This window comes from Pituophis catenifer, unplaced genomic scaffold (assembly GCF_029215685.1).
Source record: "Pituophis catenifer annectens isolate HBS135680 unplaced genomic scaffold, rPitCat1.0.hap2 SCAF_3, whole genome shotgun sequence".
Classification (NCBI taxonomy): domain Eukaryota; kingdom Metazoa; phylum Chordata; class Lepidosauria; order Squamata; family Colubridae; genus Pituophis; species Pituophis catenifer.
Window position 1 is genome coordinate 45840869 of NW_027256883.1, and position 27280 is coordinate 45868148.

General features: G+C 35.3%; 1 protein-coding gene across 1 annotated transcript in view; it reads left to right on the top strand.

The window, feature by feature from the left end:
* Window positions 1–26426, top strand: part of LOC139315850 (desmocollin-2-like) — a 28444-nt gene extending 2018 nt beyond the window's left edge. Inside the window, exons 2-16 of the mRNA XM_070942331.1 lie at window positions 6296–6380; window positions 7282–7484; window positions 8672–8782; window positions 10161–10316; window positions 12430–12574; window positions 13758–13930; window positions 14806–14940; window positions 16607–16792; window positions 17889–18148; window positions 19069–19208; window positions 20968–21180; window positions 21276–21518; window positions 23057–23184; window positions 25181–25447; window positions 26142–26426. Of these exons, the coding sequence (XP_070798432.1) occupies window positions 6296–6380; window positions 7282–7484; window positions 8672–8782; window positions 10161–10316; window positions 12430–12574; window positions 13758–13930; window positions 14806–14940; window positions 16607–16792; window positions 17889–18148; window positions 19069–19208; window positions 20968–21180; window positions 21276–21518; window positions 23057–23184; window positions 25181–25447; window positions 26142–26339 (2643 nt within the window). The 3' untranslated portion in view covers window positions 26340–26426. The remainder of the gene's footprint in view (window positions 1–6295; window positions 6381–7281; window positions 7485–8671; window positions 8783–10160; window positions 10317–12429; window positions 12575–13757; window positions 13931–14805; window positions 14941–16606; window positions 16793–17888; window positions 18149–19068; window positions 19209–20967; window positions 21181–21275; window positions 21519–23056; window positions 23185–25180; window positions 25448–26141) is intronic.
* The last annotated feature ends 854 nt before the right edge of the window (window positions 26427–27280 follow it).

Below are 27280 nucleotides of genomic sequence, written 5' to 3' on the forward strand. Positions count from 1 at the left end.
TATACCATCACATACTTTTAGTTGGATGCAGCTGTAAATCCAGTAATTCATTATTCAAAGAGACCTACCGGTATTTTTATTTCTGATAAAACATGAATGTAATAACTAGTTTACTAACTCTAAACTCTTTTTACTGATTGGTGTACTTTCCAATCTGACAGTCCATATATGAGCAAGGTTGCTGTCTGCTTCGTCCTAAGAATAATGTTTAAGTGTACATTTTACTGCACAATTCTGTTATAGTTGCATTCCTAGATCATATACTTTACTTTTTTTATGAGTAACAGGTAATTATAATATTTGCATTTGTGCTCTATCTAATCCTTTCTCCAACAAGGTAATGAAAATGGTGGTAAAAATGAGTGGTTGAAAATTATCAGAAAATTTAATAACAATATTAATAGAATATAATTTTTAGTTCATAATACATTCCTAATTAGAATGGTCGAACTATGCTTACTCTTAAAACTTAAATATAAATGTGAAAATCTTTGTATTATTCTTATGACACAAGTAACTATGTGGTTGCTTATTCTAACTTCATAGATAACTGATTTTAATGAACATTTATGATTATTTAATGCAATAAAAACAATGAATAATTTTGTATTAAAACACTGATTATTGCATTTAACTATAAGCATCTAGTTTATGTGCATCTAGTTATTCTAGATAGAGACATGAGTTCCACTCCTTTCTTAGACACAGAAGTCAGTGGATTATCAGTTATTGTCTCTCAACCCAGCTCATCTCACAGAACTGTGGCAGGATAAAATCAAATAAATAAATAAATAAATAAATAAATCATTCATTTATTCCCCTTTGAAGATGATAAAATGCTTTTTTCTTCTTTTTATGGTAAGGTGCTTTCTATTTGTAGCCCTTTAATAGTCTTTGCTACTGGTAACATTTTATATTATAAGCAAAGTAGTAATTTGAGTTAATGGTATTTAATGAAATCGTGGTGTGCTCTTGGATTTAACATTTAATACTTGGCAATATTCCAAGAATGTTAGTGAAACCTCTTTGTTCTAATTAATGAGAAATGTGTACTGGTTATATTAAACACTACTTGTAACTTATTTGCTGACATTTGTGTTTGCAGCAATAAATTTTATGTCTTCTGATAATGTTGAAAAACTAAGCAAAATTGGACCTTGTTTATGCTTGATGAGAGACCTGAAAATAACAATGCAGAATTAGACTAGGAAGCAAATAATAATAATAATAATAATAATAATAATAATAATAATAATAATAATAATAATAATAGCCAAAGGCAAACTTTCCCCTGTTCTTCCATACAAAATTGCACGGATGGTTTCATAAAGAAACTGGACTCAAAAGAGATTCTTCCTTAAAGAGTTTCCAAAGCAGGGACCATAGCCCATCTCAAGTACAATATCATTTCTGCACATAACCTTTTAAGAAGGATTAGGTAAAGAAACAAATGGGTTTAGTGAAGAACAAAAAGATAATAAAAAAATGGGAAACTAAAGTTATGTGAAAAAAGATTAAAGGAGTTGACATGTTTAGTTTTGAGTTTAGAAGATTGAGGAGAGATAGAACAGCATTCTCAAATACCAGAAGGGATGTTATACAGAAAAGATCAAAAGTCATTCTCTTTCATTCCAGAGTTTAGGACCAGGAATAAATAATTAAACTTACAGAAAATAATTCCTCTTGAATATTAAAAAAAACCCTTTCCTACGATAAGGACAATAGGACCAGTTAATCAGAAATATAAAGTGCCCCTATTTATTGGATATACTTAAGTAGAGTGGAAGAATCATCTGCTCAAGAACCTTTTAGGAACAAAAGACTTGGTCTTAGTGGCAAACGTCCTTTTTTCCCATTGTATTCAGTGATTTACATGCAATTTGAACTTCTCCCTCTCCCAGCCTTTATAATTTTGTTATAACACAAAGAACTGGATTGAAGGATTTGCCTTTAGAGCTGTATCTCCTGAATCCCTCCTTAGCATTGAGTGATTAATAAAATAGAAAATAATATACAAATGTTTTAACATTTTTACTTTGTTTTAATATATAATAGGCTATTAAAATCTGTGAGAATATTGAACTATAGCTCACTGCATTTAAGTATGTCTTAAAAATATGTGCTGTTGTAGTCATTTTAATAGTCCCTAAAATAGCATGAATATTGCTACTCTTCCATACAATAAATAGCTACATAAAGAATACAGAATTGAAATCCTTGTTTCCTGATGGTGGTGCTCATTATCTGTGTTTTCTATTTTGCTATACCAATATTTTTGGTGGTCTTTGTGAGTGACTATAGCAAAAATACTGACTTAACCTAAGTTCATAGGATATCTCAACTCATCATGACCTTCTACTGCAACTGCTCAACATGCTGGGCCGAAACTCTTAGTTGCCCAACAAAATGCTAGCTACTGTCTTGCTAGACGTGTTGGGGCTGCATCTCTACAATCCTATATAGAGAAGTGTAAAGATACTTCATATGTGCCATAGATTCTATTTCAGCTTCTGATTATAGTGCCTCAGTTTAAACTTGTATGTCATTGTTTTCGGTCTCCTGAGGATTGGTCTGGGTTTGTTTTTTTTAGAACAACTCCTTAGAGCATTAGTCCTGCCTTCAGCATGAAGTTAACTGAGTGACCTTTCTTTCTCAGCCCTAGGAAGTGGGTCTGAAAATGTTGCCAAGAAAACTGCAGGAACTTGTCCCTGCAGTCCTTAAAAGTCAAGACTGACTTGAAGAAGCATGTACACACACACACACACACACACACACACACACACACACACACACACACTTTGCAGACATATCTTTTTGGAAAAAAGAAGAATTCTATAAATTTGACACTTTTCAGTGGACTGGCTCAGTAATGACCCTTATTGCTTACATGTCTATGGAGATTCTCAGTCATCCAGATCATGGTTGTCCCAAAGGTGCTTTTTTCAAGAGGCAACTGGACTTTATGATTTTTCTTTGAAGACCTTTCACTTTCTCATCCAGGAAGCTTCTTCATCTCTGACTGGTAGTCTTCCATTCCCCACCATCCAGTCAGAGCTGAAGAAGCTTCTTGGATGAGAAGTGAAACGTCTTCAAAGAAAAACCAGAAAGACCAGTTGCCTCTTGAAAAAGCACCTTTGGGACTTATTGCTTACAGTTTTCTATCAGTTATTGTTCTCCAGGAAATTCTAAATTTCTAATTATAAGAGCATTTTATCATAGAAGAAACATAGCTGGCTCTTGACCATTTGTAATTATGACAATGCTGAATGGGTGATAGTTGTGACTTGTTCTCATACTTACAGCTGTAACAGCATCCCCAAAGTCACCTGATTGTGATTTGAAACTTTCCATATCCACCACCTGACAAACAAAGTCAATGGAGAAGCTGGCAGGAAGTCACAAGACCCAGTCACATGACACTCTCGCTTAATGATATGCATGGTCCTGGCTTAATGGCAACTGGGACTTCCAAAATTGCCATTGCTAAATAGTGCGGTCATGCTGGTTTTTGACTTACGACCATGTTGCTTAACTGAGTTTCTGATACCAGATAGTGTTACTAAGTGAGGGCTACCTTTATTATTGATTAGAGGTTTGTGTCTATATAGTGATTGCAATTTACTTTGGAATGCTGACCTTGTTTATATCCATTTTGTTAACTATAGGTTTATAGGCACTCACAATAGAATGACCTCCTAGATCTAATTACTGTTTACTGTATTGATGATATTCCAATAAAGCATCTTGAGAAACTTCCCTGGAAACCCTGTTAAAGCATTACAACTATTTTTATTCACTACAATTGGCATCTTTGATTTAGAGCAATGGTTCTCAAACAGTTTGGTCTCAGGACCCCTTTGAATTCTTAAAAATGATTGAGGACCCTAAGCTTTGAACTTTGGTTTATGTGGAATATATATCAATATTTACTGTATTGGTAGTTAAAACTGAGTATTTTTAAAATATTTATGCATTTGACTTCAATCAGAACCACTGATTTAGAGCAGATATGGGGAACTTGCAAACCTCCATATATTGCTGAACTGCAATTCCTGGCATCCTTTCTACTGCCCATTCCAGTTGCAACATTAATCCATGCGGTTTATATTTTCTTGTTATTGTTGCATCCAGGGTAGATATGAACAGGATTGTTAACATGCAAAATATTGAATGATCAACAAATTGGCTATAAGAATTATTGTACCACATAGGAAGAAGACATCTAAACAAAAGCACTGCTCTCACTATGTATTGTATTGCCAATATTTGATAATACAATATTTAAAAGTCTTTTTAATAAAGGCAAAGAAAAAGACTTTTGAACAATATGATCAGGTTTTTTGTTGTGTTTGTAGAAATTGCCAGATTTACCCTTTTTTAAAAAGGAAAACTGCTAATGCTTATTATGAGAGTTTGTTGAGCCTTCAGTGCTGTTTTAGATATTTGCATTTCTCCTTTGTTCATTAGTTTTGCCTTATAAAATAAGTTATATTTGAAATGGGGCATGATGGTGGTATTCTTGGTGCCATAATGAACTGGAGAAGTCTGTAGGCTCTTTAACCCCAATCAATGGCTCTGTTCAAATGAATCATACTGTAGGCAAGGCATAAGGAAGCGGCAAAATTAGTTCTGGTTCAACTAAGAACTGAATATATTCTTCCAAATCCATTGAAGAAGAAGGCCTTGCTATTTTTTGTGCCTTGCATTGTGTCCCTTGATGTGCGATGTGTTGCTTGAATATTAACTGGTTTCACCTGCTTGCCGAAACATACTATATATACATGGTTACTTTGCCTGTAGTATGTTATCGTAAATTAATTCTCCTATGAAGTCAGTGGCATGTCATTGTGATGTGGTTTGTAGTCCCTAGTAAATGTGCATGGATTAATTGATGGAAATTGTAGCATTCCCTTCCATAATGGAAACATAATTTTGCGCAACTGTTTCTGCAGGTAATGACCCTTTGTAAAACTTCTGTATCTTCATGTATTATAATAATATTATTAAACTTTGAAAGAGGTGGGGGGTTTATTATTTTTTTTTACTTTTTATTATTTTTATTTTTTATATATTTATCAGGGGCTATATAAATTATCTAAATTAAATAAATAAATAAAGAATATGTAGGGTCAGAGTGTCATGGAGTCCTGTTAATTTGTTCTGCTTAACTGACGTGTTGCAATTTTTGCTTGTAATACACCAGATACGTTTTTTGTCTATTTTCTGCATAATGTTGGAAATTTCTATGCATAGTGATATAGCATGCATCAAATTCTTTTATACGGAAAAATATATACTAAGACTAGATTTTCTCTTGTTAATAAATGCTTCATAATTTATAATTCATGTTTACTATTTTAAATAATTGGCAAATTGTAGCAGGGATGTACAAAGCTATATTTGTAGCTTGGGCGTCCTCCTGGACACACGGCTGTCTTTAGAAGAGCATATGACGGCCGTGGCCAGGGGGGCTTTTTATCAGGTTCGCCTGATACGCCAGTTGCGCCCCTTTCTGGATCGGGACTCCTTGTGCACAGTCACTCATGCCTTGGTTACGTCACGCCTGGACTACTGTAACGCTCTCTACATGGGGCTCCCCCTGAGGAGCACCCGGAGGCTCCAGCTGGTGCAGAATGCGGCCGCGCGGGTGATTATGGGAGCGACGTGGCGCTCCCACGTAACACCTCTCCTGCGCGAGCTGCATTGGCTCCCGGTGGTCTTCCGGGTGCGCTTTAAGGTGTTGGTTCTCATCTTTAAAGCGCTCCATGGCTTAGGGCCAGGGTATTTGCGAGACCGCCTGCTGCTACCGATAACCTCCCACCGGCCAATACGCTCTCATAGAGAGGGCCTCCTCGGGGTGCCGTCGGTCAGGCAATGTCGGCTGGCGGCCCCCAGGGGGCGAGCCTTCTCTGTGGGGGCACCCGCCCTGTGGAATGAGCTGCCTCCTGGAATACGATTGATCCCGGACCTCCGGACCTTCCGTAAAGCCCTGAAGACGTTTTTATTTCATCAAGCCGGCCTAGCCTAAATGGTTTTTAATTGGGATTTTAAATTTTATGGATTTGGGGTTTTAAATTTGGGTAGCCAATGATTTAATTCTTTTAATTATCTTAACTTTTGCATTTGTATGTTTTTTAATTTTGGCTGTTCACCGCCCTGAGTCCCTTCTGGGAGAAGGGCGGTATACAAATTAAATTAATAATAATAATAATAAATAATAATAATATTTATTTCCATTATTTATAATTCTGCAATACAAATATAATTGAGTGCTAATTCTTTTGTTCCCATCTAGGTATTAAGTTTATCTTGTGAAGCTTGTAAAAAGGTTACCCTAAATGTGCCTCCAAAATTAAATCCAGGCACACCAATTGGCCAAGGTGAGAAAATGACAAGTTTCTTAAATATAATAATTAGAATCTAATATCTGGTTATTTTTATCCCCTCCTCCTCCCTATACCAAGAACTTTTCTTCAAGTATTGTATTTCAAAGATAATTTTCCTGATTAAAGAGTATTGGATATTAAATATGTTTATTGAAGAGTGAGACAAGAGTAAAACATAGCAAGGTTTTAGGATTCTAAATTTAAAAATACACTAATGAACAGACCAAATGTCACCTTGGGAGAAAGTATACTAAAATTACATTTTTTACCTGAAATAGATGGAACTAGCTATTTATTTACTTCCTTCTACCTTGGCATATATTTGGAATACCAGCAACCATTTCATTTTATTTATTTTATGCAATTCATTTGCTTCACTCAGCATTTCTGAGCAATGTCTAACCAGGTGATATTAATTTAAAATTTATTATTTAGAGATAATTTAAGCCAAGGTAAATAGGTGAAAATAGACATTTAAAGCTGGATTCCTTTTAAGTTTTTTCTTTGTATGTTTGTCTGTCTATTTATCTATGGTCAAATGTATTATGTATATGATATGATTTACAATCCCATCTACCTACCCTTTTAAGTTCTGGTGCCAATACATTTAAAAAATAACAGCCAGAGTTGTACAGATTGCTGATTGTATGATGTCCTATGAGGATATTGGAATTTTATGCATTCCTAAATGTTTTCACTTTCTTGATTGTTTATTTAATTTTTGATTTTCACACATATTTTTAAAGAGGATTATAAGCAGTTTTGCTATACTATGATTTATTTAATGCACTTATGTACACAGTGTAAAATATTTAGATTATACACCTGTATCTTTAGTCTATTTGGGTGATATTGAGAATGATTTTTAACAACTTTCTTTTCATCTTTTTATTAGTAAATTTGAAAGGGTGTCTTAGAACTCCTCACCTGATCAGTACCAGTGACCCTGATTTCATAGTTCTGGAAGATGGTTCTATATTTACAGCAAATGCAGTTTCTTTGTCTTCTGGGAAGAAAACATTCACCATATTGCTCAAGAATTTGCAAAACAGTCAACAAAAGCAAATCCATGTTAATTTACTGTCACACGCTCCAAAAGTAAGTGGCTTGGAATTAGATGTTATGAAAGTTAATTAACTGTAACTGATTCTAAGAAAATCCTGATGATTTTTTTCCCCACTACTTTATCCTCATTCATATGTAAATCAGCTCTTCCAAACCTGGTAACTTCTAGATCAGGGGTCTGTAACCTTAAATACTCAAAGAACCATTTGGGCCTTTTGGGTTTCCCACAGAAAAGAAAACACCAGGAGCCACAAAACCTGGTGGGCGTGGCCAACTCAATGTCACTCACTTTCACCGGTCACATGACACCCCCCCCAGCCATGCCTACCCAGCTGGTCATTAGGGCAGAGAACCAGTTGTTAGAAAACACCAGGAACCACAAAATCCTTTTGACATCTCTCTCTCTCCCCTCTCTCCCTCCCTCCCTCTCTTCCTCTTTCTCTCTCTCTCTCTGTCTCTCTCTCTGTCTCTCTCTCTCCCCCCTCTCTCTGTTCTCTCTGTCTCTGCCCTGGCTGCTTCTCCATCCCCCGCCGTTGCCCTTACCTTCTCAGGCCAGGTGAGGAGTGACTGGGAGGGGAAGGCAAGGGGCGGGCCAGCCAATGGTGGGATCACCTGACGGAGCCACAGCAGAGGACCCCAAAAGCCACATGGTGCTCTGGAGCCGTAGGTTGCTGACCTCTGTTCTAGATTAATCAGTCAACATTAGCCAGTTTCAGAGCTGACACCATGATGGGGACCAATCATATTGTGGAAATTTGAATTAATCAAAATGCTTGACATCAAAACATTCTTCTAGGAGTTTTGACTGATGAAATATAGCGAGAATCTGTAGACATGAAGTTCCTTTTCGGATCTTGGCAATGTGTGAATGTTAAATGTGTGATGTATTTAAAAGCACATTGTATAAAGGAGAATAATAGAGAGACAACACTCTTCTGACAGCCTAGCAGTTCCTATAAAATGTCATTAGAATATATAGTTCTAACAGAAGTTTTTAGCATCCCTTTAGCTATAGATGAAAGATAAATTCTTAGTTTATCCTGTTAGAACTGTTGTGTTGGAGAAAGAATGATGATAGTAAAGTCATTCCATGAAAAAAGTATATTTTCCATTTCATTCCATGAAAAATATAAGTAAGGAAGTCAGCTGAAAATACTAGAATAAATTATACATTTTGCAAATGTATTGCTATTGCCTGTTTGTATATCTTTTGAACTTAGACACATAAAACAGGAGAGATAGTTCTTAGACGCAGTAAACGAAGATGGGCTCCTGTACCAACCACTATAATGGAAAATTCACTGGGACCTTTCCCAATGCAAATTCAGCAGGTAAGTTAATAAGCTTCCTTTTCCTATTTTAAATAGGAATATGTATTACTAGTAACCTATATGTAATACAATTAGTCTCCTGTGTAGTCACTTACAAAATATTAGTAATAATTTGCTCATCTTGCTCAAATGGCAAATTACATAAAAATGGTTGCTGATATAACTTAGTCACTTTGTTATTCAAGTTGTTTCAATGTTACCACAGTATGATACAAATCTAGTTTTTAATTTCCTTTTTTATTTTGGCACCACCTTTCTAGAAGAATGGTGTATCCAAACTCTGTAATGAGTTACCATTCTATTTCCAATTAAATTTTGATAAATAAAGAAATTCTGCTTTTGAGGATACAAATAATTCTTTTTCAAGAATTATGACACATTGTTTTATGTGTCTTTGTTAAATAAATACTAGTATATATCTGACTCACATTTTATGAATTGAAGCTATTGGCAGACTTCATCTCCTTGTTCAAATACTGAGATTGAACAGCACAATAATATAAACTGATTTTGCAGTTTCGAATATGATTAGTTGCTATATGTGTAGTTCCTACTGAGATTTCTAAGGACTTCTGTAAGAGATTGATTTTTAAATTATTTTCCTGATGCAAATGTGTGCTAAACATCTAGTCTGACATAGCTCTCAAACACAATAAAGGAAAGTTGAGCAGCAAAACCAATAATCTTTGCAATTTTTGAGGTGTATTTTGATATGTGTACTGTTAATGCTGTAATGGTTAAAGTAGATAAAACCTTCCAAATAGCAAATAAATATCATTTCACACACACACACACACACACACACACACACACACACTTCTATTATACAGTTGATGTTTAATATAATATTGATTAAAAGTTGCAAAGTGCATTGAATTGTTTTGTAATATGAAAAAGTCTATATCATTGAACTCAATACTAACTTCTTTATTATTATTTATTATTTATAAGTAAAAAGGGGAAAAGTTATTTGGAAAAAAAGGAAAATTATAGATATTTTATCTCTAACTACTGCCTTCTCTGTACACCAACTATTTGCAGTGTTTAAGGAATATTTAAATCTCCTTAAAACCATATTAGGTGTTTATATTTACCTTCTTAGTATACATCAAACAATATATAATTAATACATATATACATTATGGGCAATATGTAGCCCTTTAGATATTAAATTCCAACTCCTATCCACTTTAACTGCTATCTGAAGCAATGAGAAATAGGGTGTTACAATCCAGCAACATTATCATCTTTTGGCATGTATATTGAATACTTTTTAAAATTTAGATATTTTCTGTGGAGAGGAGGATTGTTTTACTTCAGTTCTGGGATGTAGGATATGGTTATGTTTTCCTTTTTCCCCCAACTTTTTTTTTTATAGCTATCTTCTGATACAGCTCAAAAATACAACATTACCTATTCCATTGGTGGGCCTGGTGTGGATCAACCACCATTGAATTATTTTTACATTGAAAAAGAAACTGGAAATCTCTTTGTTACTTGCCCAATAGATCGGGAGGAGTATGCAGAATTTCAGGTAAGAGTCATAATTTTACCATTTTCTAAAATATAGGTTTGTCCTCAGTTCATGATAGCAATTGGGACTGGTGAATTGATGTGGTTGTAAAGTGCAAAGTGTCATGTGACCAAATCACTTAACTATGGCAATTCCAGCAGTTGTAGTTGCTATTGTTAAGTGCATCACCATGGGTCATTAAGCAAGAATGTTACATGGTCACCAATTACGATTTCCCCATTGATCCTGCAAAAAAAAAAAAAAAAAAGTCACAGTAACTGCTGGATGCTCCAGTCTTATAATTAATCTCACCTATCCTGACTAGGTGGCTCAGTGGCTAAGACACTGAGCTTGTCAATCAGAAAGGTCGGCCGGTTCGATGGTTTGAATCCCTAGTACAGGTCGTCTGCATGAGCAGGGGGTTGGACTAGATGACCTCGAAGGTCCTTTCCAACTCTGTTACTGTTACCTGTTACCAATTACAAGCTGAGCACCTGGATCGCGATCACATGATTGTGCGGACACCACAAAAGTTGGAATGCTGAGGAATGGTCTTAAGTACGACTCGTTCATGTTGTTAATAATTAGAAGAAAGCCAAAATTTAGATTTTATGAAACTCAGAAAAGCAGTTTCATCCTTTGGAGACTCTATTTAAAGTTAATCATACTAGTACATTTCAAAAAGGACCTGGCTGCTAAGCTATTATTACTTCTCCACTCTTATTGCATTTGCTAATTGCCATTCATCAGCTCTGATTAAGATCCCTTGATCTTTGTTGGAAGGGAGGGCCCCTGGGAGTAACTGTTGGAACACTGTAAGAATTATTCAGGCTATCTGATGGATAGCATCATTGAAATACACTGTGACATGGTTCGATGATGTGATCTAGGATAAGCTTCAGCTGGTGACTCCTGAGGAAGTAGATAGTAGATTCTCTGTGCTGTCAACTCAGCTATCAGTGACTTGAATCAGAGTCATAATCAAGGGAGGTGACCCGCATTTGGGTTCATGCTGAGGTGTCAGCCTTTTTGACAGAGATGGGGTGGTATCTCCTTCCTTGAAAGAAATTGTGTTGCATGGCCTCCTCAAGAAGCTGTCCTTGGATTCAGTGGTTCTCAATAAGTACTGTTCAAACTCCAGGCTTCTAATTCTGGGGAAGGTTGTTGAGAAAGTGGTTGTCCTTAAGTTGATGAGTACTCTGGAGGAAGCAGATTATACCTACCCTTGTTTTCCTGAAAATAAGACATCCCCTAATAATAAGCCCAATCAGGCTTTTGAGCGCATGCACTAAAATAAGCCTCCCCCTGAAAATAAGCCCTCCCCAAAAATATTTAAATGTGGACCTGAGTAAGATGGCAAGAGGAGCCCCATCTTGCTCCATGAGCCCCAAAATAATAAGACCTCCCCGAAAATAAGGCCAAGCACCTATTTTGGGGTTCAGAAAAATATAAGACAGGGTCTTATTTTCAGGGAAACATTTCAGCGAGATTTGAGGCTGGGATTTAGTAATGAGACAACTTTGGTTGCGCTGTAGATGTCCTGTGGCAGAGCCAAGATGGGGATGGTTCATTTGTGTCTGTGCTTCTTGATCTCTCCGAGACTTTTGTTATCACTGGCATGATGTCTTGACTTCATGACTTAGTGATGGGGGACTGGGTTATGATGGTTCTCTTCCTTTGATCTGACAAGGTGGTGCACTCTGGATTCCTTCAATGAAACTAAGCTATGCCAGACGTTCATCTTCTCTGTCACAGAGTCTACAGTCTGGATTGAAGCCCCCTTTGCCCCCAAATCTTCTGATGTTTCATAGGGTGGTGAAGACCTGGCTTTTGGCTAGGATGGTTGAAGTCCCTTCTGAACACTCTGTAATGATTTCATTGTTGCACACTTTTGTCATCTTTTGCTCTTTCTTTCTTATCATATGGCTTTATTGTTATTTTTTTCTGTTGCTTTTTAGTTTGTGAACTGCCCAGAGTTATGGAAGTATGTTTGTGTGCAAATTAAATATATAAATCAATAAATACTAAGGTTTGTGTGCAAGGAATGTAATAACATATGTTAATTGTTAAAATAGATCAGCAAAGAAAATCAATTCTCCATAGATAGCAAATTAAAACAGTTTCTTTTTTACAGATAATTTGCTATGCAAAGACGTTAGATGGCTACACACCAGAGATTCCACTTGTACATTTAATCCGAATTGAGGATGATAATGATAATCCTCCAATTTTTAATCCTGATACAGTTACTTTCACTATTTTAGAGAATAGCAGATCTGGTAAGCATACATATAATTTGAAAACATTTTAGTTTTATATTCTGTTAACAACTTAATACCTTGTTGGGACTGCAGTTTAATGGATAACAATTTCAGCCAATGAAGAGTGAATAGTTACTGAACCTGGTTTCTAAAAGAATGATTACATCAACTCTTTGGAATTGGATAGTTTAATAAATAAAAGTACACTAATTACATATAACTATTAATATTTTTATGTGGAATGAAGCCATAAAATTCTCTAACTTGGAATTTCAAGGTAAAATTTTCTACCTTGGAAACAGTCACAGATGACCATTTCTATCTTGAAAATATCTTCACCTAAATATCTGACTCACTTTATATCTGTGTTGCTCAGACTGCTCTACTGCTTTGAAGTTCCTTGGATCCTCAATAGCACAGGTGTCAAACTTGTGGTGTCACATTGCTGTTACATGACGTTTCGTGATTTTTTTTCTCTTTGTGGAACTGGGGTGGACATGGCCTGCACGTGACATATCCAGCCCGTGGGCCGCCAGTTTGACACCCCTGCTCAATAGGATTTGGTTTCTGATGATTTGGGTCAGTTTGATACATTACTGAATCTTTTTCTGACTCCATTAATAAAAAACTAAAGAAGCTTCTGTTATTTAGGTTTAGGGTTAGAATATAAAAGTTTGTATTTAGATCATATGTTTTGAGTATTGCATTTTAATGTGAACAGTGAAATCAAACTTGTTATTAATTTGCTGGATATTTTTATTTTTAAGGATACACTGTAATATTGTAGCAAAATTGACAGAAATTGATATAGCCTTCATTAAACATTATATGCTTGTGTGTGTGTGTGTGTGTGTGTGTGCGTGTGTGTGTGTGTGTATATATATGTGAATAAACACTCCCTAAAATTCTTTCAGCTGTTTTAAATTTAAGTGTTGTTGATGAAAACGGGACTAATTGCATGCAGTATGATAAATCACAGCTTTAGTAAAATGAGCAAGACTGGATTGTAGAAATATATTGAGAAATTGTAGAAATTTTTATGGGAAGAGGGAAACTTAAAGGCAACTGGAAATGTCCTTATTGCATTAATTTAAGTATTGCTTGATAAGTAGCATATATACAATACTATTTAAAAGCTAGCTCTCTAATAATAATGTGAGAAGCATATTATGGTAGACAACTGCATTTTTTTTCCATGTAGGAACCTTCATTGGGCAAATGACTGCAACAGACAGAGATGAACCTGGCACCCTGCACACTAAACTGAAATACAGAATTGTGGGACAAACTCCTGTTTCATCTCGAGGCTCTTTATTTACTGTACAAGCAGATACTGGTGATATTTCTTTGCATACTCCGTCCTTGGATAGAGAGGTAATTTTTCCCCCCCTGAAACCTAATGTTGTTCTTTACCTTTGCAACTTTCAGGGACAATTTTTAAAGAGGGTTTGGAATCAGAGTCCTGCCCTTGAACTATAGACCTGAAGTGGTTTTAACGAATGTACAGTTTCTTTGTAATAAAAGTTTTATTGATCATGGAGCCAATTTAAATCGTCAGATTCTTAAGCATCCTGCAGATTTGATTGATGGTCCTAACAAAATTGGATTTAGTCCTTTATCTTGACTTGACTGAAAGATGGTGGATAAAATATTTGTATCTGAAGTACAGACAAGGGCATATGCAAATTCTCTGGGCTGCACTTTCAAAGAGGGTATGGGAAGCAATGGAAGCTTGGAAATGGGTTGGTAAGTCAGTTGCTAGCCAGGTACATAGAACTGGAAGAAATAAATTCCCAGTAGAAAATGGTTTGATGAAGAAGATTGTAATTTTCCATATTGACAGCTTTTACTTTTGAGATAATTACAGTGTAAAAGAGGACCTTTCCTTCTCTGTGTTGTAAGGCTATTCATTCCACAGAATGAATAGAAAAAGAACATGTCCATTAATAATACATTGGTAAAAGCTATTTTTCTTTTTCTTCCATACTAACATTTAGTATTTTAAACAGATTTCTGGAATCACAGAAATTGTCACCAGTATGTAATTGGCAATGCAACAATATCATAAAAATTATTGCAGCCTTACCTAACTTTATCTCTTCTATAATGACTTCTATAATAGTCATTATATATATATTTTTAAAAAACCACTCATGATTCATTACTCTTTATATTTATAAATTGTATGTAATTTATTTGGTTTTTAACAATGAATAAACAATATTGATGTCTACAATGCTCTCTTTCAGAAAATAGATAGATACACGGTATTACTGGAAGCAAGAGATATGGGAGGTCAGAGTTTTGGTTTATGCAACACTGGAACGGTTATAATTGACGTTGGTGATGCAAATGACCATGCACCGATGTGTGAACATGGTGTGGTATGTCTGACATGTTCAAGCTAATTTTCTTTTACTTTTGTCATTATGTATGTGTCTATACATATATGTGTCTATTGAATATATGTATACCTCCTGCATGTTTTAATCTACTCCTGTATGATTAGCCTAGTATAGAGAGTAAAAAGAATGGCTTTGAGGAAGAGAGGGGAGATCCTTTACCAAAGAGATGTGAAGGAAAACATACACTACGTCTGGCACATGTAGAAAGCATACTGTATGCAAACTCCCTAATTTCCACAAGTATAAAACAGAGAAGAGGGGAAGCACGGCCAGGCTTGCAATTTTACCTCAGCTTTATGAAGCCAAGAAATAAGTTCCAATAGAGTAAAGACTAGTTTAGATTGGCTATGATAAAGTGATCTTGCAAATCTGATTGTGTTCTCTCTCCCTTCTCTATTGTATCCATGGGAATGTATTCTCCATACCTAATAAAGGGATGGTGCGGCAGGAGTGTTCCATTGAGCTTTTCCCTTCTACCCCCCTTCCCAATTTATTTTTGACAGATAAATAAGCCCAGTTGAAATCTGTCTGTGGAAGTCAAATGTTGATATGATTATTGAATTGTATCTTAACTTGTAAACTGGCCATGCCAGAAAAATTTCACACAAAATGATTGCCCCAAGGAAACCTACAAGTTAACTTGTTTATTAAGCCATGATTCCTGTCCTCCTCTTGGTTGCAGAGAAAACAAATGATCTCCCCCACAACACTTCCATATTTAGTTTGGAATGACTTAATCTACAAATAATATATAACAAAATTAAAATTTGAGATCGGTAAAGGAGGGAGAGTGTAATTGGAAAGGGGTTTCTATTTATTTCTTTATTGCTTCATTCATTCATTCATTCATTCATTCATTCATTCATTCATTCATTCATTTTTATTCCTTCAAGCCATTGTTTGAATCCTGATGATTACCTGAGAAGTCTTTGCATGTTTTTTTTTCTTTTTTGGGGTGGGGGGAAGATTTCAGTAGTAATTTGCTCTGGTATTCTTCCTAGGTCTTAGAAAGAGTGAATGGTCCTGGGTCACCCCCCTGGCTTTGTGGTTAAGGCAGGAACAGAATTCATAGTCTTTTGATTTAGATATAGTCTGTATAATTGTCTGTATGCACAAAAGCAAAAAGAGTGCTATCTGGGATTATTGCATTTTGGAATAATAATTGCTAGGTATCCTGGCTGTTCCAACACTATTTAAGGATGAATAGTCCATAACTATTAAGCGGCTGTTTAAGATTGAATAGTCCATAACTACAGCACAGTGGCTAGATTCTGCCAGCAGCACTGGGGATTCGTCAGAAACACATGTCTAATCCACCATAACTGTTTCATACAACAAATGTGGCAAACCCTTTGCACTGCTTATTCCTTTGCATTTTAGTATTTAATTGACTAAGGGCCTCACAGTTTATGAATTGCTATTTTAGTAAAATTAGGTCATGTGTAATTGACAGGCTGGATTTTAATATAGATTTTATCTGTTATTTATTATTTTATTCTAGAATTTTTAACTGGATATTTACTGAGTGTTTTTATTTGTTCTGGTCTCTGGTTTATGACTGTAATAAAATTGATTTATTGATTTAATAATATACTTTTAAACTTTGCATAATGAAATTAATCTATGAACATTTTGCTAATTTCAGTATGAAGTATTTGTACTTGAAAACACAGTTAATGCAGAAGTAACGAAAATTGGTGTGATAGACAAAGACGTACAGGGAACTCCAGCCTGGCATGCTACTTTCAATATTATAAAGGGAAATGAAGATGATTCTTTTAAGATTGAAACAAACCGGGATTCAAACACTGGGACCTTATGTATTAAAAAGGTAATAAGGAAAAGAATTATGCAAAACTTTACAGGATATATATTTCCACCTTTATTTCGAGTTGTATTGGGAGTTGCAGTCCTGTTTTCCAGTATTGAAGGTGGCAGTGGTTATCATGATACTTTAACACTGCTAACACTGTAGTTATATAGTTCCCCCTAAAAGTTACAGTTGCAATAATTTTTCAGTATTGAATTTTTTCAGGTAGTTGTGTTTGCTGTATTGACTACATATTTTAGTTTTCTCACTATTTTTATTATAAAGCAGATGTAGTTTTTATTTTATGAACATTTGAATACACTGTTTTTCTTTACGCTATTCCAATTTCATGGCTGAGTGCTTTATATTGGTTTCCAACGCCATGGCTCTCTCATTTTCATTACACAAAGAGGAAATGGGAACAGGTTTGCAGAAATGCAAAGAAATAATAAGAAAACAAACCGCTGAACTTGACTGGAGAAAAGGAGTCATAAATGGGACCCTCTTTATGTTATCCTGTTTTGTTACAGGTTCTACTTGTTTTATCCAGGGCATTAAAGTTACCCAAGCTCCCTCTTATTCCTAACCAAATTGACTTCTTGGGGCCAAATAAAAATATTTTTATTGATGAAATGTTCTTTTTATTACAAAACAATCAAAATGTGAGACACAAAAAAAGAATCAGAAGCATTTAAGCTTTTTTTTTTTAAAAAAAAAAAACTCAAGCACCACAGCAACAGCTATTTTGCGTGGGCCTGATCCGAAAATTATTCATTAAAGTCAAATGAGATGCGGATACTTTAAAAAATTAATGGCATTCTAGATTAGCACTGTTAGAGATTCTATGTTGCTGTTTGTTCTGAGTTTGTTTTATTAACAGAAGCATAGAGATGAACATTCTTTCCTCAACAGAATTTATAATCAGCAAAAAGAAAGGAGAGAGATAGATTTGACTTTTCTTCTTGTCTTTCCTAAACCTCAAATTGTTGCTAAACAGGAAATTGCTTTTTTTTTAAAAAATATATATATATATATATATGTTGTTTTGTACTTCCATGATTATAACTTAGAATGGAACCCTACTAACATGTAGCAAATCTTGTAATATATTTTCTAGGGTCTGGACTATGAAAAGACCAAGGAGAGAAGATTAGAAATTGTTGTGAATAATGAAGTACCTTACGTTTTGGCACCGAATTCAGGACCAATTTCTACAAGTACTTGTGTTGTTGTTGTTAAAGTACGAGATGTGGATGAAGGGCCTGAATTCAATCCTAAATTATATATTTTGGATATAAAAGAATGTTTGAAAGCTGGAACAGTGGTTGGCCATTACTCTGCAAGTGATCCAGAGACCGGAAATAGTGAAGACATACGGTATTGTACTTTGTGACTTAATTCACTTTCTTGTCCTGTTTATTATGAACAATTTTTGCTGTTAAGGAATTATAAGCATAGAGCAGAGACTGGCAAGTTTCTGATGCAGCTGGAAGGGTTTGTTGTGCTGGAAAGCTCGTGAGATTACAGGATGTGACAGAGGCAATTCAGGTTTGTGTTAAGAGTGAGAATGGAAGTAGCAAACTTCGAAGAGACCAAACTGCTTCCACTTTCAATCTTCAGATCGTCTGAATCTGACGTCTGAATCTGAATCTGAACAGCCTTCCATGATCCAAAATTCAATTTGCAATGGGGAAGGGAATTGGGAGAAAGTTTAAGAATTAAAATGGGAGAATTTTTCTTCCACAGCAGGAGGATGGGGTTAGTGGTGTCAAAATGGCGTGCATGATTGAAACCTTGATTCCCCACATTAACTAAAAAAAAAATTAGCAAAAATTTTTGTATTTGGTTGCAGAAATATGGTGCGCTGGGGATTAGGGTACCCTTAAAACCTGAATTAAAAACCTCATTTTCAGATAAGGATGCTGTTCCATCTTCATCCATTGGTGAGAGTATATGTGCACTTCTATTGCTGTTGGCATATATAGCTTTACAAATCTTTACAAAGCCTTATTTTCCTATTAACATATTTCCTGAATACCAGTGGGATGGATCAAATTTAGGAAAACTGTCGTTCCGCTTCATGAATTTTTGAGACAAATTGATGACAAAGATTCAAAATAATTGTTTTTCTGCCTATATAATCATAAAAGTATACTCCTGAATTAGCTGTTTTGTGGAACTGATGTAATGATACATTTGCACTAGCCTGTTTTGCAAACCATTTAAAGATATCTAGGATACTATGAAGAAAACATTTCATGTGTTTGTTTCTAACATGTTACTTTTTCCCCTTGCAGTTACAAAATACTAAGGGACCCATGTAACTGGATCACCATGAATAATGAAGGTCAGATCAGCACCACTAAAATGTTAGACAGGGATGCACCAGATTTACAGTTATATCAATGTAACGTAACAGTTGCAGCAGTAGACCGAAGTGAGTAGAAATTCCACAAATCATACATGTTTTAAGTTACTTTCTGCTGTATGTTTATTATGTTTATTATGATTTTCTATGAAAGATCCTCCCTTAAAGAAATGCAAGGAGTATTGATGAGAAACATAAAAGTAAAGCAGCATATTAAGACTATTTTTCAAATATATTGGATATACAAATAGTCCTTACAAATGGCAGTCAGGATTGGCAACATAATCGTTAAGTGATATGGTTAAATGGAATCAAAGATACTAACTTATTCTCATTTTCACATAGTTACACTTTCAAGTCAAAATTTAGGCTTGTGAATTGAAAGTCAAAAGGATTTAATATGCAGTGGTACCAGTTCTTTTATTACCACCAAACACCAGCTACTATCATCTGGCATTTCCAATTTAATTAGTTTTTGACAGTATAGGTAATTACAGCCACAATTGGGACCAGAATTTGGGTTGTTAAACAAGGCAGCTGTTAAGTGAGTTCCACCCAATTTTAGGACCTTTTTGCCATAATTGCCATGGTGGCGCAGTGGTTAGAATGCAGTACTGCAGGCTAATTCTGCTGACTGCCAACTGCTAGCAGTTCAGCAATTCGATTTTCATTGGCTTAAGCTTGACTTAACCTTCCATCCTTCCGAGGTTGGTAAAATGAGGACCCAGATTGTTGGGGCCAATATGCTGACTTTGTAAACCGCTTGTAAACCACAATGTAAAACACTGTGAATATAAGTCTAAGTGCTATTGCTATTGTTAAGTGAATCATGGTCATTAAGTGAACCTGGCTTTCCCTGTTGACTGTGCTTGTTGGAAGCTGGCTGACAAGGTTGCAAATGGTGATCACATGATCCTGGGACATTGTAGCTATTGTAAATACATGTCAACTGTCAAGCATGTGTTCATGCAACTGTGAAGATGCTCAATAGTCATAAGTGTGAGGATTAGTTGTAAATCATCTTTTTTTTCAGTGCCATTGTAACCTAGAACAAATGTTTGTAAATTGAGGACTACCTGTACAATGCTTCCTCCTCATTCATAAAAAAAAGAGAATCTGTCCTCAGTTTAAACATGCATAGCAACAATTGAAGTTCTATACATATAGTTGAAATAAGCCCAAACAGTTTTAAAAGATATTCATGTTCCTAGTATTGCTATTTGTTTATTCATTTATTTATTTTTTGTCATATGTACATGGCTGCCTTGCTCACAAACAAATGTCTTTGTGCAGTGTAAAACAAAATTAAAAGAATATATAGAAAATGATTATTAATATTATTTTGAAAAAAAAACATTAACATTATAAAGGGCACAAAATATTGGGCAAATAAGCAGGTGTTAATTTACTTGGATTTGGAGGAGCTACATTCAGCCATTGTGTTAATACCTTTGTTAATGTCACCTTGATTACATGATACACTGTTTGGCCTTCTCTTGGGATTTGCATAATATTCCCAGTCTTCCATGTGAAAAAGAGAATCGTCTTCCTTATATTGCGAATGAAGCCAATTATATATTCTTATATTGATTGCAAAAGTCTTACCTTTCCTAATGCTAGTGATCATATGCAAAATTGAAAAGTCAACCTGAAAAGCCTTGTGAAATTTTTAGGTGTGGTATTAATTCTTGGAACTAGCTTTTACTTTGTTGAAAACTTGTATTTAGCTCACAAGCTAATCATGGTTAGATTTGGATTATACTTGGATAGGGGAACCCAGGAATACAAGAGCTTCTCATCTGTTTCTAAAATTGCTTATATTTTTTAGGTGGCAAAACAGGCACTGGAACAATTGTAGTTAATCTACTAGATGAGAATGATAATTACCCAGTCATTGTTCCAAAAGAGTATATCATATGCAGAGACCGAAAACCAATTTGTCTTACTGCTGTGGATGCTGACATAGCTCCTCACACAGTTCCATTTACTTTTTCCATTCCTGAAAGAGATACTCAAAACTGGAAGTTAACTGAAAATGATGGTAGGTACTCATTTCTAAAATCTGAATCTTTTACAATTGACCTAATATGTTTGAAATAATATTCACTCCTTTTAAATATTTTTTTCCCCCCGCAGAGAGATCAGTGTATCTGGAACCATCCGATGCTTTAAGCTATGGCCAGTACATAATTCCTATTAGAGTAGCTGATAATGAAGGCAACTTTGGGATTTCTGAAATCAAAGTTTCACTGTGTGATTGTACAGTTCCTAAAGATTGTATTTACAAACCACCAAGAGATTTACCACATCAGGGCTCAGATGTTACTCTGGGTATTTGGGCCATCCTTGCTATGATTTTGGGATCACTGCTGCTATTGTGTAAGCTTATTTTTTCTTCTTTTGACTATAAAACTGAGGTAATGAATTATGGAATGCTTTTGACATCTTAAGGTTGCAAATCAAATTAGTTGATTTATTTATAATTCGTTCATGTATAAATTTGTCCTTTGAAATATTTGAAGCAAGTAAAAGATATTGTGACAGTATTTCAATCTATTTAGATGCTGCAATACTGAACCCTGGTTTTGCATGTCTCTGTCCTATCCTAATGCAGGGAGGTCAGCATGGCATACTTAGATAGGGCTGTAGGGGAATCGGTTTTGCCGTTTAAGAAGGCTGCATTTATTGCATATTTATCCCAGTCTTCTCCTTCTCTCACTCTTTACATCAACATATAACACAACAATTTGCATATCTGTAAAATTTAAAAAATAGTCGATTCATATTTAAACAGGCCAGACATTGTAAATAACCTTAATAATAGCTTCACCAGTCTACTGTACTTCACAGTTGACCAATTTTCTGCTTAAAAAGCTTTAGAATTTCTTTTTCAGTCAATATAAGGCTTTATCTTTATTGTACCAGAAGCACTATAAACCAGGGCCAACTACTATTCATTTAAAATGCTACTGAATCTGGACTGGCCGTGAAGATACATTTTCAGTTATCCCTGTATTGAAGGTTGTTGAAACTAAATGTAGTTATATAATGCTACACATGTTCCCAATGGTAATTTTTTTATTTTATTTAGAAGTTAAAAAGTTCCCTCGCCCCTTTAAATTAATTTCAGGCATTTTGTTAGAACAAATTATTCCAAATTGGGAATTTCTGTGGGCCAGCCAAATATTAAAACAGTAAATTTTCTTGCACATTGAATGCATCGGCAAGTTTCAGCCTACATCTTTCCTCTACCTGTTTGCCAAGCTCTCCTAGTTTGCTCCAACCCCTTGGAAAAGTGAGGGAAGGTGGTTCCATTCACCCTATAGAGAAACTCTTGTTCTAGGGTAGGTGGACCACATTAACGTACAATGTTTTGATGGAATAGCTCTCTTTTTGTCTTCCTGTCATAGTTTGAATGATAGGGGAACTACAAATAGCTCAAAGCTTTCTTGTTATTTGCAGTGGCAAATAATAAGCAAGTTTATTGCTTTTAAAATTTGACATGATGATAGCTAGCATGCAGTTTCTGGAAATTTAAGAGACTTAGAGAGTGAAATGGCTCTATTAGAGGGAGACAGAGAAAATAACACTATCTTTGATGGATAGTAGATGTAATAAATATTACTAACAAATGTGCTGATATTTAATTGATATTAAATATGAGCCGCGGTGGTGCAGGGGTTAGAGTGCAGTACTGCAAGCTACTTTTGCTGACTGCCAGCTGCCTGGAATTTGGCAGTTCAGTCCAAGCCTTCCATCCTTCTGAGATGGGTAAAATGACGACCCATATTGTTGGGGCAATATGCTGACTCTGTAAATTGCTTAGAGAGGACTGTAAAGCATTCTAAAAGCAGTATATACGTCTAAGTGCTATTGCTATTGCTACCTCATTACTACTGGTTTTTGTCCTTCTGTAGTAATCCTGATCACGCTTTGTGGATGTTTTGGTGGTGCACCCATGGCTGGTACTAAGCATGTTCATGATGATTTAGCCAATCAGAATTTAATTATATCTAATACTGAAGCACCTGGAGAAGAAGTGATGGTAAGTCACATTATGATGCTTAGCAAGTGGGCTTGCAATCGATGCCAGTACTTAATCCTTTTCTGAAATTCTTGTATTGCTCATTTATTTTAGAATTTATAGGATGGATACCAAAGCAGGAGGCTATTAAAACAAGTGCTAGGACTGTAACAAATAGAATCATATTTACTTAAATTATTCCTATTAATTACAGCACCAGGGGCTGCTCCTCCATCTGCCACAGTGAACAGTAAAGGGGCAGATTTGGTTGGGCAGGTTTTTACAGCCCTGTGACCTCTCTTTCACCCTCCACCACCAGAGTAAGCATCTACAAAGGAAGGTTATAATAATGAGGATGTCTAGTAGGCATTGGATGCTGCTAAGACAAAAGAAGAAAATAATTATCTGATTGGAGTTAAAGCTGGAATTTTGTTATCGCACAGCTTGTAAGAGTGAATAGGTAGGGCCAGCTTGTCTAAGTAGCTTCTTGTCCAGATGTTAAAAGAAAGATGCAAGTTAGTCACAGGACAATGTGGGAAAGGAGAATGCGAAGAAGATACACTGAAAGACTGAAAATATTTTTTTAAAAAATATGTAAACTTCAGCATATAAATAGCATATAAATAGCCCTCCCAAATCCTGAATCCTTTTTTGGGATAGAAAAATCTGCATTGGAGGAAGAAATCTTGAACTTCTCCTTAAATATAAAATAATAATAATAACAACAGTAACAACTACAACTTTTGTGATGCTACTGATGCAACCTTGGATTCTTCCTAAGGATCTTGGAGATTGATGGCAATGTCAGGTGTGATGTGATAATTCTCATTATTTACAGTGCCTGGAAGGGAAAGCCATAGCTTTGTTGGTGGGATTCAACAAATATTTTGTAATATTTCCATTAATATCAGGCTTGTTTTTAAAAAATGATCATGGCTTTAATTTAAAAAACAGATCTTTTCATTTAATTCTTAAATTCTGAGTATCAGCTAGATTCTTATATTGCACGGGAGTCTGCTATTTCAATAGAATTATTTTAATAGCTCAAGAATAATGCAAATATGTTACTTTCTAATGCACATACTGCCCTGTTTTAAATAGAATTGGCTATGCTGAGCAACATTTTCAGTTTTGGCCATTAGATTAATAGTTTTCTGAATGTATATGGCATTGACAAAAATGTAATATCAATTTCCACTGGATTGTGATTTTTGAATCAAAATTGGTATTCTACCATGGGTTGTATGTGATGGCTTCAAGTTTACGGGACCGCCTGCTACCACCAATAGCCTCCCACCGACCAGTACGCTCCCATAGAGAGGGGCTCCTCCGGGTGCCGTCGGCCAAACAATGTCGACTAGCGGCCCCCAGGGGGAGAGCCTTCTCTGTGGGGGCACCTACTATCTGGAATGAGCTCCCCCCGGAGATACGGAGGATCCCGGATCTGCGTACCTTCCGTCGCATGCTCAAGACTTTCTTATTTCATCAATCTGGCCTGACCTAAGTCTTTCCCCTTTTTAAATGGAAATTTTAAATTTGTTTTTAAATTATTGGGGTTTTAAATTTGTTCAGCCAAATTATTTAATTCATTTTATTTTATTTTAAATTTTGTATTTATATGTTTTATTCTATGGCTGTTCACCGCCCTGAGTCCTTCGGGAGTAGGGCGGTATATAAATTCAATAAAATAAATAAAATAAATAAATCTATGCAGCCTGGTAGAAATGAGATGTAATCATTTAATCCTAATATCACAGAACTTTCCAGATTCTGTCATACACAAGGGTGATGAAGATAAACAAATTACAGTTACTTGCAATTAAGCAGGTTCAGGGATGCTTAATAAATTGGTCACATAGTAAATCTACACATCGTAAATGGAATATCTTGGAAAAGTTTGTATTTTTTGTTTCTACGGTTCTTCTAATATCTAAAGCAGCTGTAAAATAACATCTAAATCTTCACTGCTTTCTCTTCAAACATTCTAAAAAAACCTTTGCCATTTCCCCCCTTTCAGGATCCGAACATACTTCCTGTGAAAACAGGAAATATAGTTACGTCTGATCATGGGGTTGCTTCTGGAGTAAAAACTGGGGGACAGGAAAGTTTCGAAATGGTCAAAGGAAACCAGAACATAGAATCGGTTAGGGAACAACACACCTTGGGATCTGCCAAAGGAGCGCATTATACTGTAGATGGAAGAGGATATGGGCAGTCCATGATGGATACCTACAGATACAACTATTCAGAATGGCAGAATTTCACACACCCTCGTCTGAATGAGGTAAGGTTGCTAACCATTTTCTTTAGCATGTATTTTTAGTCTTGCACTTAACTATCTAAATCTGTGAAACAGTCTGATAAATTATTTGGAATCTCACTGAATTCTCTGAATAAAGAATTATCTACTGTGTATAGAACCTTCTTTTTATTTGCCTTCTTGTCTCTGGATTTAGGTGAAATATTTTTTGCTTTGCTAATAAATTATCATATTGTTTAGAAAGATTGTATATTTGGACTTGGTATTTGTAATGTCTGTTTGCTTTGTTTTGTCCCCACCTGTCATACTGTTCGTTCTTCTTTATTTGACCCAAACAAGTGATTTTTAAAAATTTGAGACTCCTTGTTGTAGAAGGGCTAGGTACACATGTCAATAATAAACCTAAGCCAGTATGATCCACCAGTGTATCATTACTAATTTATATACAAATGTTATTTAATTTTATTTGCAATTGGTTTAGAAATGCTAAGTTGTATATTTGTGATCAGTGGGAATCTGATTTTTTTTTTATTAAAGTCTTCATAGATTGAATGATATAGACCAATCATGTGCATTTTTTGTATATAGGAACCCATTAGAGGACACACTCTGATTAAAAATTAAACATTAAAAGGTAAATCAATGAAATTTATTTTATGGCATATGTTGTGGTTAGTTTAAGGAAACAAATGACCTTTTTTTTCTTTTTCCTATGCAGAAAGTATATCTCTGTGGGCAAGATGAAGAGCATAAGCATTCCGATGACTATATTCTTTCATATAACTATGAAGGAAGAGGATCGCCAGCGGGCTCTGTAGGCTGCTGTACTGATCAGCAAGAAGAAGAGGCACTTGACTTTTTAGATCAGTTGGAACCAAAGTTTAGGACATTAGCAGAAACCTGCGTGAAGAGATAGATGACAGGGTGGAAAATCATCACTGCTGTGCAGAATAGCTGTTTCAAATCTTGAATACACCAGATTTATGTTTCTTGTTTTTCCTGTAATGGGTGGTGAATCAAAAGTACATCCTAACATTAGGTTTTTCAGGACTAAGGTTTCTATATCTAAACTTCAGGTGCTGCATTCTATTTTGTTTTAGATTCTCTTTAGCTGTAATGTCAATCTGTAATTAACTTGCTTCCCAAATGCAACAGATTCTCGTTTTATTATTTTTCTGGGTTTCATGGGGATTATTTGGGGCTGCTACTCCCATAATTTTCAGGTTTCAACCATGATGACTAGGAATTTTGGGAACGGCAGCTCTGCCACACCTAGAATATCCCCACTGGGGAAATTGACCATAGGAAAGCGAAGTTCACTATTTCCTATTTTTAGGGATTATGCCTTAAGATATCTATTTTTGCCTGGGTGTCAGCAGCTTTCTTTAATTTACCAAAATTTTTAGCTTTATAGAGAGAAATGACAAAGGATTTCAGTTATTAATTATTTGCATCTTATGAAAACAAAGATTCTGTTTTCAAAACAAGATGCCATTTTTTTCTGTAAGACCTTCCTTTACAGTCAAATAATCTCTAGCTTTCCTCTATTTTTCTCCTTAGCAAACACCCAGTATTTTATGATCACTGAGCATAATTGGGCTTTATCATCTTTGTTTAGGATTGGGAGTGGAGACTGGCAAGGGTACTTTGGCAAAGTTTGGTTTCCCCCTTAGTCTGCTAATGCTTTCCTCTTTTATGTGGATGTTGTTCTTTTGACTAATAAAGATATTTTAACAAAAAAAATTGCTTATATAGAATAAAATGTCTGTGTTAAATAACTCTTTTTAATTAGACAATACACAGAATGAAAAGCAGAAATGATTTAGTGTATAATCTTAACAGTACAGCTAGCATAAA